Source organism: Schistocerca serialis, chromosome 1 (genome assembly GCF_023864345.2).
Source record: "Schistocerca serialis cubense isolate TAMUIC-IGC-003099 chromosome 1, iqSchSeri2.2, whole genome shotgun sequence".
Lineage (NCBI taxonomy): Eukaryota > Metazoa > Arthropoda > Insecta > Orthoptera > Acrididae > Schistocerca > Schistocerca serialis.
In genome coordinates this window covers 808522045-808543459 of record NC_064638.1, presented here as the reverse complement: position 1 = coordinate 808543459, position 21415 = coordinate 808522045, and the positions used below count along the sequence as shown (strand labels likewise).

The window sequence follows — 21415 nt, the reverse complement described above, 5'->3', positions numbered from 1 at the left end:
CTTTGAGCGAGGGCGTATAGTGGGCATGCGGGAGGCCGGGTGGACGTACCGCCGAATTGCTCAACATGTGGGGCGTGAGGTCTCCACAGTACATCGATGTTGTCGCCAGTGGTCGGCGGAAGGCGCACGTGTCCGTCGACCTGGGACCGGACCGCAGCGACGCACGGATGCACGCCAAGACCGTAGGATCCTACGCAGTGCCGTAGGGGACCGCACCGCCACTTCCCAGCAAATTAGGGACACTGTTGCTCCTGGGGTATCGGCGAGGACCATTCGCAACCGTCTACATGAAGCTGGGCTACGGTCCCGCACACCGTTAGGCCGTCTTCCGCTCACGCCCCAACATCGTGCAGCCCGCCTCCAGTGGTGCCGCGACAGGCGTGAATGGAGGGACGAATGGAGACGTGTCGTCTTCAGCGATGAGAGTCGCTTCTGCCTTGGTGCCAATGATGGTCGTATGCGTGTTTGGCGCCGTGCAGGTGAGCGCCACAATCAGGACTGCATATGACCGAGGCACACAGGGCCAACACCCGGCATCATGGTGTGGGGAGCGATCTCCTACACTGGCTGTACACCACTGGTGATCGTCGAGGGGACACTGAATAGTGCACGCTACATCCAAACCGTCATCGAACCCATCGTTCTACCATTCCTAGACCGGCAAGGGAACTTGCTGTTCCAACAGGACAATGCACGTCCGCATGTATCCCGTGCCACCCAACGTGCTCTAGAAGGTGTAAGTCAGCTACCCTGGCCAGCAAGATCTCCGGATCTGTCCCCCATTGAGCATGTTTGGGACTGGATGAAGCGTCGTCTCACGCGGTCTGCACGTCCAGCACGAACGCTGGTCCAACTGAGGCGCCAGGTGGAAATGGCATGGCAAGCCATTCCACAGGACTACATCCAGCATCTCTACGATCGTCTCCATGGGAGAATAGCAGCCTGCATTGCTGCGAAAGGTGGATATACACTGTACTAGTGCCTACATTGTGCATGCTCTGTTGCCTGTGTCTATGTGCCTGTGGTTCTGTCAGTGTGATCATGTGATGTATCTGACCCCAGGATTGTGTCAATAAAGTTTCCCCTTCCTGGGACAATGAATTCACGGTGTTCTTATTTCAATTTCCAGGAGTGTATTTGTAAGATTTGAAGGTCAGTGCACAGCTAAATAAGTATGATGTAGTTCTCAAAATACCTAGATGGAGGGGGGAGGGGTGGGGTGATTTTTGAAAAATCTTCTTTGAAGATTTCTGGGCACTGCTAAGCACAAAACACTTCGCGCATTTTAACAAAACTGCCAATAGTTGAGTGCATAATGGACAAGTTTTGCTATTGTGATGTCACTAGTAACAATGTATATTTTACATTTACTTGAATTCTATGTTCACTATTTATTGTAAATATTAACAAATACTTAACAACTTACATACTTTCCATTTATGTATCAAATTTTAATTTATTTTCATTAAAAACAGATTCAATATTTTTAAACTAGTATTTGCATTTTATATATACAAAAAAAAGTAAAAATGATACTACCAGTGGCTAAGTCAAAAATACTCTAAAAGTTTTTTATTTAACAGCACACACAAATCTTCAGCGACTTTTTTCTTCTTCCATTTTGAGCTGGGTGTTGCACTACTGTAACTATGAAGAAAATCTGTGAGGGCCATTCTGTACATTCATCTCTTAAAGACATAACATCTAGTGCAATGTTATTTCTCAAATTGTGTGGCAAGCATTTATCGCACTCTATAGCTTACATAAATTTCATAGCTGCCTGTAGAAGTCAAAATTTCACCCCCAACAACAATCTGAAGCCCTTGCAGTAAGCTGTGAAATAAAAGAGTATACAAGACCCATAACAGCTCCACTAAACAAAATTTCCTGTGGGCTGAAATTACAACCCCCCCCCCCCCCCAATTTGATCAAGAATTCAAAGTATATTTCCATTTATGTAAACAGCACTTGCAGGCAGTACATTATCTACATGCCACAAGTAGCAAACTTACTCTGGCCCTGCAACACAGGCTATTATGAGGGTTGACTGAAAGTTAATGCCTCAACTTTCTTAACTCTTCAACAGTTTGCAGCATTGGTATGCGGCAGGTACTGGCTTGTTCCGTAGCCTCTTCTCTACAGCTCCAGTTGGCAGGAAGCCTTAGCATTGAACAGTTGTGTTGTTAAAGTGTTAAGTGTGGGACCCTGCATAGACAGTCAGTCAATGCCATTTAAGTAACGTAAAGTCATTGAATTCTTGACAGCAAAAGGCATCACCCCAAAGGAGATTCATCAGAGAATGAAAGCAGTTCATGGTGACACTGTTGATGTGAGTACTGTGCATCTTTGGGCGAGGAAGTTTAAAGATGTCAATGTGGGAACATCTGACGTGCGTGACGAAGAGTTTGACATCCTGTGACAGCAACCACAAGTTTCACAAACAAAATGTTGACAGACTGATTCAGGACAATCGTCGTATCACCCAGAGAGAAATTGCAAGCACAATCGGCATTTCACAAGAACGTGTGGGTCACATTATTGCTTTGCTTGGCTATCTGAAGATCTGTGCACGATGGGTACCCCAGATGCTGATTCTTGAAATGATAGCACAGACTTGAAATTTGGCAGAAACTCCTCTCGCGTTATGAGAATGAAGGTGACTCCTTTCTCTATTCAATTGTGACAGGAGACTAAAAGTTGGTACACCATTACGATCCGGAGACGAAATGTCAATCTATGGAATATTGACACAAAGACTCACCCCCAAAACAAGAAATTCAAGATGCAGCCCTCAGCTGTAAAAATCATGGCCACTGTAGTCTGGGACGCAGATGGTGTTATACATGCTGATTTCCTTTATCATGGGACAACAAGAAATTCAGAGTGCTACATCACAATGCTGCGAACTCTGAAATGCTGGCTAACAAGGGTCCAAAAGGAAAAGGTAAATGTTTTCCTGCAGCATGACAATGTCAAACCACACACTTCACATGCCACCACAGCAGAACTTCAGAGACTGAATCCCACCACCATACAGCATCATCCATACAGTCCAGATTTAGCAAGAACTATGTGACTTCCATCTGTTCCTGATAATGAAAGATGATCTGCAGGGACATCATTATGCTTCTGATGAAGATGCTGAGATAACCATGAGACTGTGGTTGCGGAAACAGAGTGTCTACTACTTCTGTGACGGCTTCAGAAAACTTGTTCATCGTTGGCAGGAATGTATTCAATTGGCTATTGATTATGTGGAAAAGTGAATATTGGTAATCTATGGATTATTTCTGCGTTTGATTTATTAAAATATTCCCATCCAAACCCAATTAATGAAGTTGGAGGCATTACTTTTTATTCAACACCCTCTTACTTTGACTTGACTCCATGACGAGCCTGCTTCGAGTTAATATCCAGTTTAAAGTTTTAAAATTTATGATATTTCTTGTCAATTCCATCATCCAGACAGTTTCTGATTGTTGTGCCTAACAATGCATTTTAAGAACATACATTTCAAAAATTAGTGGTTGCCAAGTACAGTTTCACTAACACAAAATTATTTGATGAAACAAAATTAGTCCAAACTACTGGAACCATAATCAGAGAGGCTGCAGATATCAAAAGGTGGAAAAATTGTAATAACTCTGATAATCCTGGCAATGCATGTCAGCAGAACTTTTGATATTTAGACAAAAAGAAATTTCAATGCTTGTTTAAATTTCACTGGGAGTGGTGGTTCCTTTGAAGACTAGTATTTCTTGCCGCATGACATTAAATATGGTGACCAATCACAGGGTGATTAATGGTTACAATAGGCCACCACTGCAGCCATGATGACCATTAAGTTGATCCTAACAAAACCAATGGGTTGTCTAGAGAAAATTGTTTATAGCTTTATAGATGTCTATTTCCAGCATTTTACTGTGGTTTCACTTCACAAGACATCCAATTGCTTTTGTGTCACCAACTGAAAACCTTCCCACTCTATACAGAAAAAATAAAATAAAACAAAAAAATCTTATCTTCTGCAACTGGAAACTTTTTGCTATGTTTGAACCAATAAATGTGAAAATTAACACTGGGATATTTATTTCAATGTTCCTTGCAACTATCTATTAGAAGTTTTTATATTTTACACACACACACACACACACACACACACACACACACACGTAGATCATAATGACGTTTTAGGTATCCTTTCATAACAGATAAAAAATAAATAAAAAAGTCTAAGTTTCCATGCCTGTCTGGCCAAAAGCTTTGTTTGGCAATCTTCTTGTTGTGGCTACCTGTGACTAAGCATCTCTGCTATGTGGTGAGTATTGACTATCCTTTTCATACTATCGTCATTATTCCATACTGGACTTTCCACTGTTAATGAGAATCTTAATTTCATGTTCATGTTAACTACCTGGAGTTATGGCTGTCTCAATTTTAAGTGTTTTTTTTTTTCCAGAGAAAACTTACACTTTTGACAAGAACATACTGAAACAAATCTTTTATGCTGATCTGCGGCAAAGTAAGATCAATTCTATACAAGTGTCTTGCCATCTCGTTCTTCAGAAGTTTGAGTTAAAATATTTGTGGAAATTTTATGATTAAAGTTATTTCCAAAAAATACAAATCAAACTAGTACAGAAACATGCAAAATTCCTATTAATACCATTTGCCTTTGATTCAGTATTTTTAATTTGCTATTTACCAGTTCGCATCTATGTATTCCCTAACACACAACCATTGTCAAATACACAAGACAGTACGAACTCGATTCCAAATTAGTACACTCTGTTCCACATCTATATACATACTCTAAACCATTGAAGTGAACAGGAGATGGTACTTAACATTGCATTTAATCCCTCCAATCTTAACTGCAGCTCAAGATGAATCAATGCTTAAATGCCTGTGTGTGCACTGCACTTAGCCATCTTTTCTTGCTGTTTTTATGAAGTGTTAATATAGGGGTCTGAAGAATATTTCTAATTACTTTACTTAATGACATTTAACTTTGTAAATAAGGCCTTTACATAACAACCTGTCTGTATCTCAACCTATTTGCCACTGTAGGTGTGTCAGCACATCCCTGACACTCTCCTGTTGGTCACACTAACCAGTCACCACTCCTGCTGCCCTTCTCTGTATACATTCAAAATACAGGGAGTCCCACTCAAACCACCTCGAGTTCAAGGGCCCAGGAGGGAAAAACCACAGTAGATACGAGAATGAAAAATGCACCACATTGTAGAGCATCTCAAAGAATATATATTCCCATGTCAGAAGTGCCAAGTATCGTCACTAGAGTTCAGCATGGTCGCATGAAGTGAAAACGGCAACCCCACAGCAGCGCACGGAAGCAGCAGTGTAGTTTTCAGAAACAAAATTGCTGATTCTGTGCAAAGAAATTATCATTATGAGTATGAATGTGATCCACCTGATGTGAAAACAATAAAGGAATGGTATAGGAAGTTTCTGGCAATGGGAAGTGTTCTGAAACATTCTGGCGATGCACACTACGGCGTTTCAGAAGAGACAGTGGAAGACATCAGACAAATGTTTCTCAGGAGCCCACATAAGTCAATTTGTCAAGCACCTAGGCAACTTTATGTACCTCAATCAACATTGCATCATGTAGTTCACCAGCATCTTCTTATGTGTGCTTACAAAGTGTAAATTCTGCAACATCTCACACCGAACGACAAACCACACTGACAATTTGCTACAGATATGCTGCAGTGTATTGTTATGGACGCCAGCTTCCTGGAAAGATGTTTATTCTCAGACGAGGCAACCCTTGATATATCAGGAAGGGTTAATAGGCATAATGTTCGGATTTGGGGTTCGCAAAATCTGCATGTTGTCATTGAACAAGTTCGTGATAGCCCTAAACTAAATGTCTGGTGTGGGCTAATGCACGGCAATATTGTTGGACCGTTCTTATTTGTGGAATAAACAGTGAATGAGTCAGTGTATGTGGACATGTTGGAGCAGCTTGTGTACCCTCAGATACAAGACTTCCAACCCAACATCATTTTTCAACAAGATGGATCTTCACCGCATTGGTCAACGGCTGTTCGCAAGTTCCTGGATAGGAAACTTCCCAATCGTTGGATCGGATGTGGAGGCCTGGCCTGGCCACTATGTTCACCCGACATTACACTGCTACATTTCTTCGTCTGGGGATTCGTCAAGGACCTCGTGTATGTGAACAAGTGGACGATATTCCTATGTTGTGACATCGTATCACTAATAGGACTGCAACAATAACAGGGGAAATGTAACAAAGAGATTGGCAAGAAATTGAATATAGACTCCATATTCTTCATGCTACAAATGGTTCACATGTATAAGTGTATTGATGATAAATAAATTCTTCGAGATGCTCTACAATGTGGTGCATTTTTCTTTGTGTCTACTGCGGTTTTTTCCCTGGGTCTTTGAAATCAGGGAGGTTTGAGTGGGACACCTCGTATCCTTTTAGATATATCTGGTAACTGTCACACACTTTACCACAGGAAATGAATGTATTTTGTAAGCAGTCATCTTTGTAGAGCAACTGCATTTCCCAGTATCTTCCCAACGAAGAAAAGACAGCTAACTAATTTATTTACAACAGAGCCTTTGAGACCTATTTCTTTCCCATAAAAATTGTTACAATAAGGTATATCTGAGTAAGCAAATTCCATTTGTGACTCACTGATACTGTAGTCATATGATACTACACTGAAGATCCAAAGAAAATTGTACACCTGCCTAATATCATGTAGGGCCCCCACGAGCATGCAGAAATGCCGTAACACGATGTGGCATGGACCTGACTAATGTCTGAAGTAATATTCAAGGGAACTGGCACCATGAATCTTGCAGGACTGTCCATAAATCCGTAAGAGTATTTGGAGGGGGGGGGATCACTTATGAATAGCATGCTGCAAGACATCCCAAATATGCTTAATAATGTTCATGTCTGGGGAGTTCAATACAGGTACATCTCCTTGGTAGTTTGAAATGAGACTCGTCCGACTTGGCAACGTGTTTCCAGTCATCAACAGTCCAATTTCAGTGTTGATGGGCCGAGGCGAGGCATAAAGCTGTGTGTTGTGGAGTCATCAAGTGTATACGAGTGAGCCTTTGGTTCCGAAAGCCCATATCAATAATGTTTCGTTGAACAGTTTGCTCGCTGAGACTTGTTGATTTCCCAGCATTGAAATCTGCAGCAATTTCAAAGAGTGTCACACTTCTGTCGCGTTGAACAATTCTTTCAGTCATCATCGGTACCGTTCTTGAAGGATCTTTTTCCAGCCACAGCAGGTCAGAAATCTGATGTTTCCCTGGATTCATTATAGACATGGTACACTCGTGAAATGGTCATATGGGAAAATCCCCACTTCATTGCTATTTCGGAGATGCTGTGTACCATTGCTCATGTGCTGACTGTAACACCACACTGAAACTCATTGAAATCTTAATAACCTGCCATTGTAGAAGCACTAACCAGTTTAACCACTGCCCAAGACACTTGTCTTATATAAGCATTGCTGGACGCAGCGCCATATTGCCTGTCCGTTTACATGTCTCTGTATTCGAATAAGCAGGCCTATACAAAGTTTCTTTGATGCTTCAATGTATTTTCCGCAATTTTGTGAAGCACACGAGTTAGATTTCTGTATATTTAAACCAAGTTTGCAATCTCTGCACTATACCGAAATATTATCAAGATCTGACTGGATATTTATGCTGTTTTCCCAGACTGTACTTCATTATGGATAACAGCATCAGCTGCAGACAGTCTCATTTCACTATTGATATTGTTTCCCAGTTCATTAATATACAACATGAACAGCCAGAGTCTTACCACTTCCCCAAACATGCCTGAACTTACAAGGAATGCCCGTAAAATAAGGTTCCTTTTTCTTTCTTTCTTTCTTTCTTTTTCACAGTGTAAAACATGTTTATTTCATGAATGCGCACATTTTTGGAAAGTTCACACTTTAATCTATTTTTCTATATAGTCGCCACTGAGGTCAATACATTTTTGCAAGCAGTGTACGAGTTTCTGAACACTCGAGCCAAAAATATCTGCCGCCAAGCCACACAGATACCTCAGAACCGCTTCTTCCAATTCTTTTCTGTCGCCGAAATGTGTTCCACCCAGGTGTTTCTTCATGTCAAGAAAGAGATGGTAATCACTTGGGGCTAAGTCCGGGCTACAGGGTGGGTGTTTGCAATACCCCATCTACATTTTGCGATGAGCTCGTTGGTGGCTTTAGCGGTGTGCAGTCGAGTGTTATCCTGATGCAAACGCACCTCCTTGGACAGCATACACCACCTCTTGTTTTGAATTGCACGGCGCAATTTTAGCAGTGTCTTGCAGTACCTGACAGTGTTGGTTGTTGTACTGGTGGGCAAGAACTCGCACAACAACACCCCATTCCTGTCCCAAAACACTGTGTTTGTTTGAATTTTCACGATCTGTGTGACTGGGTGCTTCCATTGTTTGGACTGGTCTTTGGTTTCGGGCGTGCGGTAGTGCACCCAAGTCTCTTCTCCAGTGGCGATCGAGTCAAGCTATTCCTCGCCATGAGTTCCAAGATCTGTAGGTTCTTGGCCCCCTTTGACATTTGTGGTCTTCGGTCAACATTCTTGGCACCCACCTCGCGTAAACCTTAGCATACCCTGGATGTTCCATCAAAATCTTGTCAATAGAAGTTTTGCTGACATCAGCGATCATTTCGGAGAGCTCACAAACAGTCACTCTTCGATCTGAGAGCACCGCTGCCTTCACTGTTGTGATTGTTTCATCAGAAACAGATTGCCGTCTGGAATGCTCCTCATCACGGATGTCAGTACGCCCATTCTTGAACACTCTGCACCATTTGCACACGTGTTGTACACTCATACACTTGTCTCCATAGATTTTGCATAGCTGGGAACGAATTTCTGCCGGCGCAATGGTTTTTTGCAGACAGGAAACTGATCATAGAGCGCAGCTTACACCCAGCGGGTGAAGTGAGGGAAAGATCCATCACGTACGGCTGCCAAGCCAAGACTGAGCTACGCAGGCAGCTCGCTAGGGAGGGGATTTGGAGTGGGGGAACCAAGGTACTCCACAGAATTGCAGGGTCCACTGTAACAGGGCTTTTCAAGACTGTAGTGCCATGGGAACCTTATTTTATGGACAACCCTCGTATTTCTGTAGATAGGCCAATCAAGATAAAACCATATACAGAAATCTTCAATTCGGTCAGTTTTATGCTATATTCAATATCATCATGGCTTTGTTGATAAATATTGGCATTGTTTCAGCTAAATTCTTTTTAGAAAAAGAAATATTGCATCTACCAGACTGCCTGGATCCACGGACTTAAGTACAACATGTATCTCTCATAACACTATTTTCAAAAAACATACTGGTTGGCCTGGGAAGGATATTCATTGTTAAAAGATACCTCATTGCATTTGAACTCTGAGCATGTACTAGAACACAGATGGATATAAGTGAGACTGGGCAGTAGCCGCTCCCCTTCTTGAAGATGGATGTGATTTTTACTTTGTTCCAGCACTGGTCATTATTTTGTGTCGTCTTGAGATCTACCACAGGGTACTATAAAAAAGCGAGCTGACTGCTGGGTGTTCTGTATAGAAGTAGACAGATTCCAGGGGGGGCTTGTTTAGTCTTTCCCATTTCTGTTCTTTCTGAGAACTACTGACACATATCTGTCTCAGTCTTCCTTGTAGCAGCGTTAGAACTAAACTGGAGTGATACTTCTGCATCTACCTTTGTAGTGGGATACATGACAACTGAATTAAGGATTTCTGCTTTTGTTTTGCTATCCTCAATTTCAGTTCCTGTGTCATCAATGAGTGGTTGTACAATAACTTTAATGCCACTGACAGCCTTTGTGTGTGACCAGTATTTCCTCATTTTCTGCAATAGATATTTTGATAAGATTCTCTTGTGGCAGTTGTTTAATGCATTACTTGTTGCCCTTTCAAATTTATTTGTTTTTAACACAACATACACATTATATAGCCAAAAATTTAACTGACTCAGCTTTGGACTAATATCAATACAGTAGTTGAGAGAAATATACAATACAGTAGTTGAGAGAAATATACAATACTGATGTATTTCATCATATAACACATTGCTTATCACACAATTTTATTTCATCGTACTGGTTGGTAAATTTTTAACATGCTGGTATGTAAACGAGATACTACATGTGCATTCGACACAAACTGTACACATCTCCTGTGTTCACTTCTTCCTCCCTCTGTCTGTGTCTGTCCACCTAATCGTATCACTGTTTTATCTCCTTCTCCCTCTGGCTGTCCATTTCCTGCAACATATCTCCCTGATTATATCCTATTCCCACCTCTATTCTGATGTCCATTTCACCTCTTACTTATCCAGTTACTGACCACCTTTATACATTGCACACGCCTCTTACACCTCCCCCTCACACTGTCCATCCCCTACCTCCTCTATCAATCTCAACATGTCCCAAGCCATATGCTTGTTGGTCCGTGTAATCCCTGCAACACAATAAAGCAGTGCAATATTACTTGCACAACATGCCTATCATGTAGAGCAGATATATGTTGGAGCCAGAAAACTTTCTTGTCCCTGACATGCAGGCTGCCCTTCAAAGCAGGTTGATACCGTTACCACACAACATACCTGTCATGCAGGGCAGCAGAGAGAGAGAGAGAGAGAGAGAGAGAGAGAGAGAGTGAGAGAGAGAGAGAGAGAGAGAGAGAGTCGGGGGGGGGGGGGGGGGGGGTGTCAAAATCAGAAACTCCATAGGTGATACTGGTGAAGCTTGGGGACCGGTAAATCTGTTGGTGAAGAAGAAACATTTACTTCTTGCAAATTTATACAATAAGGATGATGTGTCCAATCCTGTTTATCATCAGTGAGAAACCTTAATAAGCAAGTAAGTAAACACTATGATAGATTTCTGGATGGTGGTATCCAATATGTATGCATTGTGTTTGTGTGTTGAGAAAACTGATTCATGGGTCACTTTGTGCAAACTGCAAGGTTTCTTTTTTTTTGTGCACTTTTTAGACTTCAATGTTTCTTAGTTTTTCAATTCCATCATCAGTGTTTACACAAATGTGTATGCAAATGTGCCCCTTGAGTGAAGTGATATGCATGAACAGGATGGAGAAACCATTGCATTATGATGTTAGGAAGTTAAAGATGCTTTTCTTGGGTTATGTGGCGAGTTTACACGGTTCATTTTTCCACCGTTTGCACATATTTTCCGCATTTGACTTATGAAGTTCATAATCTAACATCAAAACTACAGGGTCCAAAATGCATTGTGTATTTAATAAAAGACAAAAATTTGTGACTAAAGGTGGTTTTTAATTCATACTTCCAGTGTAATAGCAGTAGTTTTTATCTTACGATAAAAGCTAGTTCTGAAATTCAGACAGGTCAGAACAGCAACATTAAAAAATTTATATTGCCTGTAACATCGGTACTGTAGATTTCTCTGATACGATAAAAGGAAAAGAAAATTATGGATAGTTTCAGACGCCATCACATGATATTCAGCATATTCATGAGTCATCAGCTTGTCTACATTTGATTTTTTTTCAGTTTCTTACAAGCTATAGACTTGAATATAGACCAGTAACTAAGGAAAAAATTATGTACTCGCAAATTTTTGTACAGTGGTAGGAGGGAGTACGATGAGCAACATACTATAAATCCTGACAGGTAGAGAGAGAGAGAGAGAGAGAGAGAGAGAGAGAGAGAGAGAGAGAGAAAGAGAGAGAGAGTGAGAGAGAGATTTAAAGTTCTTTTTATATTTTTTTAAAATATTAGAAGTAGTGTTTTAATGATACAAAATTGACATTTATTTTTAAATGAACTGGATTCAGAAACAGTGTGTAATGAGTTCAAAGATGAAAGTGTGAGGGAAAGCAGGTCGTCAGATTGTGGTCACGCACTTACTTCCTTCCTGGATCTGCAAACTGAAGGAGTAAGCAAATATATACATCCCCCCCCCCCCACTATACTAACCCTTGCTGGTAATGTAGTATGCAGACACGCCCGAGTGGGAGGGGATGGGGGTGTTCAAGTTAGCACTACATGCTATGAATTACTAACAATGCTAACACAAGAAACACATATGGACAAAATAAACGTAAATTTCGCAGACTGTTCTACAATGCTAGAAGCGAAATTTATTCTAGTCATGAAGTAAAATAATTTTATTGCTCTGGGAAAGGCAACTCCTCCACCCCCAGTGCCGCTCAGTTTTCCGGTTACAGGCAAACTATACTTCCAGTGCTGTTCTATAAGCAGATGAAATAACTTCACTCAACCTGTGCTTGTGTGGAGGAATTATTTTCAGTATATTACATGCTTACTTATTTCCAGTTAGTGAGCTATTATGTGAAAAAGTTATACAACTGGAGCTATGAACTGTTTACTAAATTGAAGAGCCTGCCTCAAGTTTACTGTCCTATCAGTACCTTTTCAACAGTGTCAATTTTATTGCCTTAACTATCAATGGGTGGAACACTTTTCACAGTACAGGGCAGCTATCAAATGAATCACACCCACTTCAGCTCTCCAGATATTTGACGAGGCTCAGAGTTTTAAATCGGCTCCCTCTGGAACGGAAGTATGTCACTTAAAAGTTTTGGAACTTCACACTTTTAAACACAAATCAAGCAGTCCATTACTGTAGATTACCGTTCTAGAGTGTAACATGATCAATCCCGTTCCATCAGACATATTCACACCCAGCATGGAAGATATCCCATGCATGTGGGTAAGGGCTCCACTCAGTGCAGTCCACTTTACAATTTTCAGCAGTTCTTCAATGGAGGAGATTTGTGCCATCTAGTAATAACTCTAGGGTGAAAGAAATGTAATTTTCTGGCTATTCATTAATTCATCACCAAGTGGCTACTACATAATTCAACAGCTTTACAAAACACTGTCTGAAGAGACACCATCAAGATGTCACAATTATCAATACAATTCCTTTCCCACCAACATCAGATATATCAACACTTCTCAGCCATTGTTGATAGGAACATAATTTGCATAAAAGCTCAATCAGTAACTGGAAGTAACTACTCAGTTAATAAACCGAAACTGACCATGCTCTATAAACATGAGCTTAGTGAAGTTATTTTGTCACATAAAATAATTAGACAGGAAATACTGGGGATATAGATCGTATGTAAGCCAGAAAGAACAGTATTTGTGGTGGTGGAAGTCACCTTTACCAGAAGAACACCTGCGTGCAGAGTGACAGACTTCCCCCTCTATCAGTGTGAAATAGTGTGCAGATATTTACATAGAATGTCTTGTACCCTCCACTGCCCCTCCCTCACCCTGTTACAATTTTGGAACACAATTTATCGCTTAATACAGATCCACTGCACTTGCATATGGTGCATACATTTTTGTTCTTAGCCCACTTCATTTAAAAATTAATGTTTTATACCATTAAACCACTATTTTTAATAATCTGCATTTCTCCATTCCTTGCAACATGGAAACTTTTACCCCAAGACAAAAACAGAATAGGACCTTTCTTGTAGGAAGTATATTTTTATTTTGTACTGGGTAACATTTTCACTAGGAACTGCAGTTTTCTAGTTATTCAGGTGCTATTACACCAAATGGCACTTCTATGTCTTGAGTGTGCACTCCAGTTTTGCTCCATATTAGTTGTCAATGCATTTTCACCCAGTCTGCATTTTGCAGGAAGGAATGAAGTTAGTCATCTTATGAACAGAATAAAATAATCTGAATGGCAAGAAGAGACTTTAATCCCTATTCTGCTAAATATGATTCCCATGCTCCAACAACAGCACCATCTCGCTCAATTTGAGCATGGAAACTACGTAATATAGAAATGTACATTAATTACAATTACCAATTGTGAACGCCCCACTGAAGCTGCAAAATTAAACTCCTTCGGAACAGGCCATGAAGGCCCAATGGTACTGACTGGCCACCATGTCATCCTCAGCGCACAGGTGACAATGGATGCAGATACGGAGGGGCATGTGCTCAGCACACCACTGTCACGGCTGTATGTCAGTTTCAGAGACCGGAGCTGCTACTTCTCAATGAAGTAGCTCCTCACTTTGCCTCTCAAGAGCTGAGTGCACCCTGCTTGCCAACAGAACTCAGCAGACCAGATGGTCACCCATATAAGTGCTAGCCCAGTCTGACAGCGATTAACTTCGGTGATCTGACAGGAACCAGTGTTACCACTGCGGCAAGGTTGTTTGCTACTGATGCTCTGAAAACTTCCTTAAATCCATCGATGTAAAAAAGGATTTAGCACTTTCATAGACAATGCACACCCACAGCTTTAAATACAGTGGTACCAAATGGTAGCATGTGAAGAATATTCAACTTACAACATGCAGAAATATAACATTACATTTACAGCAAGTGAACTTCACAAGGAAATAAGAATGATTTTGCCTCTTTCCTACACTAAACATTTTAACAATGTTGTCAAATGCACTTGTTTTATAATAAATTTTCATGCCAAACATAAGGGGGAAAGCAAGCACAAAGATAATTTTACACTTAGTTGAGTAATCCTTTAACATTCAATGTAAGAAATTGTTTTTCCAACACCGACAATTGAAAGCAGTAAGAAGACTTCCAATGTCATTCTCCTGACAACATAACTGTTAGATATAGAATTCAAATGAGCCTTTACGTGCCATTTATTACAATTTCATCTAATTTTAAGAGGGGATTGACACCCTTTGTTATGCCACTTATTTGCAGATTACTATTTCACTGTCATGGAGTTTTGTTGATGTATGGTTTGTGGGGTGCTCAACTGTGCAGTCGTAAGTGCCCGTACAAAGTCCAATTTTTACACAGTACATTTTCTCTCACAATCCAATGTAGCCACAGTCACAAATGATGATGATGATGAAATAAGGACAACACAAACACCATGTCCTCGGCCGGGAATCGAACGCAGGACCCTGTGATCCAGAAACAGTAATGCTAGCTACTAGACCACAAGCTGCAGACAGAGTTTTGTTGATTCTGTGAATTCAAATTTGAATGAATTCTCGTAAGGTAAATGATTTTAAACAAGTGGACTGTAAGTGGATTAATACAACAAACAATTTGCAACTATCTTAAAAAAATTACAATCGCGTAACAAGTATGAATTATCACTCTATTGTACTCACAGATTCAGAGAAAATTAAAATTCTCTTTAGCAACAAATCAACTTCTGTTAGTATCTGAAGAGCATGTTTTACACACACACACACACACACACACACACACACACACACACACCTTCCATTAAACTTCAATAGGACAGTGAGAAATTTAGAATAGAAAGAGGAATCAACATAGATTTCATATAATCAAAACTATGATCACATATGAAAGAGGACATTTTTATTTTTTGATCCTTGGACTAGGGTAAGGAAGACGAACTACATGTTAAACACAACTGAAACATTAATTTTTCTGACACTTGACAATTGCCTTTGGTGTAGATAAATTTCAACAATAAATGGAAGAACTTAAGTCTGAAAGTGGGCCTGGCAAAAAACTGTAAGACTAGAATTTTGAATAACTGAAAGGGAAAACTTATACATGTTTACAATTACATCTTAGAACCAGTTTCATTTTTATGTTTAGAGTAGATGAAAAAACCTGTATGGATACCAGAAGATTAAACATGGCCTCATGTGATTCTGGTAAACTGAATTTGGTTTCTAAAACTACACTGCTGTGTCAGAAAAGCAAGTATGCAATCAGTTTGTATTACCAGTTTCAACTTACAGCAATGAGACAAAACTTTAACATTTAAGAACTCCGTATAAACCCTTTAACAATGGAGAAATGTATATTAGAAATTACTAGGAGAAACAAACAAATGGATCAGACGATAGAGTGGAATGGAAGAGTTAATTTTGATTAATGAAAATGAAATCCTGTAAGGTGGTACAGGGTAGGTGAACTGAGACATTTCTTTAGCAGATTACAAGAGCATGGCAGACAATCTAATTGCAGGTGGGCCTAGAACATTAGGAAAATATGAGAGCTATCACCAATAATGAAAGGGTATTACCAAGCATACTACTATAGTACAATCTTGTGCCCAGATGAATGCCAATGACCGCAATCTAATATTATAGTACTCAAAGTGTACTGTATACCTGGATGTAGCATGAACTAATCTGACAGACTAAGGAAAGACATGTTCTAGTCTAATGTAAAAGGCCTTCATGACAGTTGCAATAGCTTGCTGTTAAAATCATTAGATTTATTTATGATGAGAAGGTTCAATAGTGACAATGCTGACAGATGTGATGGAATGTGCAAGTAAAATGTTAAAGTTGGGTGAGATGATGTGTAAATTAACTGCAGAAAGAATATGATGATGTGTGGAGTGAGAGCCAAGTATTTAACACAAAGAAGCAGCAGCAGCAAAAAATTCATAATACATATATAATTAACAATATGGATAAATACCTTATTAGACAGCAGTTCCTGCAAAATTACGAACAATACAAAGATACGGTAACTGAAGAAAACTTCATAAGTTAGGTTCGCTAAAATAGCATTTTATTGCATGACCGGTTTTGAGAGAGCCATGCTATGATCTGATCTTATGCTTTTGAACTTTTCCCAGACTAACCATGTCAGGAGTATACAACACTAAGGTATAGCAGATTGTGAAAACTTTACAGCTTTAATCATACAGAGCTTTACTTAAACTAGTAAAGAAACTGAGAAAAATTGTTCTGTCTATAGGATTTGGTTTTAGAATGTGTCAGAAGAAATGAATCCAATGTGGTAAGGGAAAGTGTTAAAAAATTCGTACCACTTTAAAATTATATGAAAAACTGAGACATCACAATTAGAACAACCAGACGGAATGTAGATTCGAAGAAACTGCATTCTGAATACGTGTTGTCAGTGTGCAAGGAGTATTCTCAAACGAAGATTGTGATAGCAATCTGCTTGTAACACTGGAATGTAAACTTCTTGGACATAAATGACAGTGTTACCAGCTGGTCATGTCTTTAGTTCACTATGCAAAGTAAAAAATACATGTACTGTATCCATTTTAGGTAATGGTGATGGTTGCTGGCTTCAGTTCAAAGACTGGCTTGATGCAGTTCTCAACACACATCTGCCCCGTACAAGCCTCATCTTTGCACAACTACTGCACTCTAAATCCACATTAATCTGTTTATTGTGGCCACAAATTTGTCTCCACTTTCCTTCTTTAGCAGATCAACTAAGTCATATCTCAGACGTGACTTATCAATATATCCCCATCCTTTTAGTCTGGTTGTGCCATAAACTATTCTCATTTTATTTCACTATTTTTTCAGTACTTACTCTACCAACCTTCAGCATTCTTCTGTTAATACCATATTTCGAAACATTTTCTTCTGTATAGTTAACTTTTCACTATGCTGTATGGCTGCAATCCTAATAAATATTTCTGTAACAGACATTCTAACAAATTGATTTTCAACTTTTACATATTTCACTGCCTCAGGGAAGTTTATTTGAAAGCAGTATTCTCTATCCTCTTTACTTCCATCTTCATCAGTTACTTGGTGCCCAAATAACAAAGCCAGTCTACTAATTATAGTGTTATTTCATAAACAGTAATGCAGAACTGTATAACATTTCCTGTAAATCACTAAATCACTGCATGCAAACAAACTACAAGTGGTCCTCCTCTGTGATATAGATAAAATAAGTCAGCAATTCATTGTTTTGTTACTTAGTTCACTACTGCTGGAACATGACAAATTCTGAAAAATTTGTCCTAACATTGTAGAGCATCTTACAATGGACAGCATTTCATTGAATACAAACTAAGTCTGGTCTGTCAGCTCATACAATCTGATCAAATGAGTGGCCAGATTTACTCACTGTCTATAAGAGTTAGGGAGTTGGGAGGCAAGGAATCTGAAAACTTTAATAATAACCTTTACCAACTTTTTGGAACCTGTTTAAATGAACCCTGATACTGAATCTTGAAAAAAAAAAAAAAAAATACCTAAGGAGTGTACACCTTTGCAAAGTGAAACTGAAGCCACTGTTGGAAAACCACACAGTAGACTGTTTCACTAATGGTTGCAAAAACTGAACTTCAAAAGAGGGGTAGGAAATATTCTATCAAAAAGATGTTACCAAATATTTCCAAATGGTCCAAGTCATCCTTTTATAGGTATACTTAAACTCTTACTAAATAAGTGCAAAAGCAAACATTTTGGTAAGCACAGCCCTATTTTAAGTGCAATGAGTGAGCACTGCTGGAGTAAAACTTCATTGTTCAGCAATCTGCAGACTTTTAGTAACAGTGAGAAAGTAGCTTTAAGGCCTCATACATAGTGTCAAGTGCAGTTTTAATCACCTTTGCTGTTGGTAGTGGCAGCAGTAGTAACAGGCAGAGCACTTGCGTTTTTTCTGCGGTTTATTTCATTTTCTTGATCTGTCCACTTAACACAACCATGATGTTTTTAGTTACCGATAAGAAAAGCCTTAACTTTCATAAACAGTTGATACAGTACAAAACTATTTGGTTAAAAATCTGAAACACTAAAAGGCAATGTTGTCCCACATGGCCTCTCAAGTCTTTACTGAAGCACTGAATCATACGTATAACGTATTAAGATACCATTCAAGTTTCTGAGCTTTAATGATTATGACACACTAAAATCTTTTGGGAGTGTAAAATATGGCAGTGTGTTAGTATAGAACATCAAGTACCAAATAATGCCACACTGGCTATTGTGCCAGCAGACTGCTTTATGAACATTTGTGGTGTCACTACAGATTAAGAACTTTAATGTTTCCTACAACTAAAAGATGAGGTCAGTTATGATTCTTTACTGAAAAAGTACATTAAATTAACAACCAAATTTCTACATGAAAGTTTCTTAGCCTTGTCTTCCACCAATAAAACTATTGGAAGTCTCACTCAAGAAATGTTTTGCTAACATAACATCTGGTTCACACTGTAATTGAGTCTGCAGAAGAAGATCCCCCGACAGTCGTGGGCAAAATGGTTGTGTTGCATGTTTACCTCAACCAATCATGTAACACATTTTGTACACATCTCTACGGCAATTTCTGTGTTGCTGGAGCTCTACAGATGACATTTCGTCTGCAGCTGTTTGCACTTATCAGTTGAAAGGTGCCAACAGTGTTGCCACCTGTCAAAGATCATATTTTGCCGACTACTGTATGTTTCTGGCCTAAATGGTTACAGTAGCCACATCTGCAACAGCCAATCTAAATGACTGAAAATATGTTCAGCCATGCTGTAGCCTGACCATTTAGCTCAAACATTATTTTGGCCAAGGTAAAAGGCATGGTTACATAACACAAAAGGTGCAATATACATACTCAAATAAAAAGAAAATATTAGCCCTTGATAAATACCTGAAAGACAAGAGATGTGAGTTATGTTGTATTATTACACACACTAGCAACACTTACGAAGCCGTTCCAAAACGGTGTTTCAGTAAGTTTCAATTTCTCACCATCAGAGTTCAGATTGTAGTACACAAAAATTAAATAACAATGACAAAAACCTAATCATCTCTTTAAATAAATAATATACTTGTGCCAGAAACATTATTCTAAAGCCACATTCAACCTCTGAACTGTCATACATTACACAAAAATGGAATGAATGTCATCTCAAGTTAGAAATCATACCGTTCTCAGTATCAGTGTTTCTCAAACTTGTGGCAGGCTATTCTATAATGTTTGCCATTATCACTAACCTTTTAAATTTCAGACAGCATTCTACCGCAAACTACAAAAAGATAAATTTTCTGATTTATGACAAATTATTCTATGAGCTTTTCTTGTTCCAGAAGAGGCATGCATTGTTTTTAACAGACAGTAAGAAGGCCAAATTGTCAAATGTCGCGCCTCACCTTGAATTTGCTCTCAGCCCTGCCTCATAGTTTGAGACACGCTGATAATTAAAGTTTGAAGACCTAAATCTGCTGAAAAGAAAAAGAAACCTCTGATGAAGCGACAGCATTAACACTAGTAATAAATTATGAGAAACCTAACACAAATGACAGAAGCTCGTGATCTGCCACAATGTAAGCAAGAGACTACTAGAAGTCAATAATGAATGCAGCGAAATGATGTTATGTGATGATTATGTGAGTCATTTATTTCACTTTGAAGCAAATATTACATTTTTCTCTTGTAACAAACATGGCTACATGAGAAAACTACGCCAATTCTCCGCTCACAGGCACATTTTGCACCATTTCTGCCATACCATCTACTGCAAGTAACTAAAAAATGATTACTATCTTAATACTCCCTGCTAAAAATTTGAAAAATTTGCAAAGCCTACAAAATGTGGCATTCACAAACTATGCATTCTTAATATAATGTCTGATTACGAGTAACCACATATATTACCATTACCAAGTACTAATAATTTTGCCTAAAATGCTTATTCATAACTATTGCAAGTTTCAGGTGTCTCTCTCTCGCCCCCCTACACACACACACACACACACACACACACACACACACGTTGATTGAAATATTTCAACATTGAACTAGAAGAGAGAGTGTTGGTGGGAGACTTGTTTTAGCACCACCACAAATAATTTGTTGCAATGAAGATTAAAAATACCCACTGCCATGCTGTGTCATGACATATGCTGCCTTTAATGGACAAGTATAGTTTCAAATATGTATCCCAGTTAGCTGCTGTGAAATTTTAACAAATTTGCAAAGGCACAAAATACTATGTAAATGGTTGTATTGACTGATGTAGTAGTTACAGTTACTACATTAGACATTACATCCCAGGAATCATTTAAGCAGCTTTCTTGAAAAGCATGAAACTAAAAAAAAGGAAAAATATAAAATAATAAAAATCAGCATTTTACAGTAACCTTTAAAGGTACGTAAAACCACTACTGCCATTTGACAAACAGAACTTTAATACAGAACTTCTGGCTTTTACTCAGTATTTTTTCTTTCAGATGATACATAATCCCATCTGAGCAATTTGGAAACAGACATATGGGTCATACAACAGATGGTTAATTTTGCTTCAGGTAAAAGCTTTGAAAAAAACACAGTACCACTATCATTTTATATTCTCAAGAATATAATCAATTTCCATATATGTGTTACCTGAACAAACTAAATATTTAAAAGTATGTGATAACTGACAATGTTGTGGCATAGGAGCATTGCGTATTAAGAATATGGTGTGCTGAACGCAAATTCAATGGAGACTTTACAAATAATAAATAACAAAAACAGGATGAGAATGTCACTGGTGATAAGAAAAATATCAATGTAATGTGGTGCACAACTAGCAATAGAAATTTTTATCTGAAGTAGGATACAAACATAACAGTAACG

The 21415-nt window shown here is 39.0% G+C and overlaps 1 protein-coding gene across 4 annotated transcripts in view; it reads right to left on the bottom strand.

Moving 5' to 3' along the window:
• Nucleotides 1-21415, bottom strand: part of LOC126484080 (synaptic functional regulator FMR1) — a 261579-nt gene that overhangs the window by 202174 nt on the left and 37990 nt on the right. For 2 of the 4 annotated variants that reach the window (XM_050107455.1, XM_050107477.1), the window contains exon 6: nt 19948-20019. The exons of 1 other annotated variant lie outside the window; for it this stretch is intronic. In XM_050107455.1, the coding sequence (XP_049963412.1) occupies nt 19948-20019 (72 nt within the window). The remainder of the gene's footprint in view (nt 1-19947; nt 20020-21415) is intronic. One more of the 4 variants, XM_050107462.1, reaches the window with a different exon arrangement.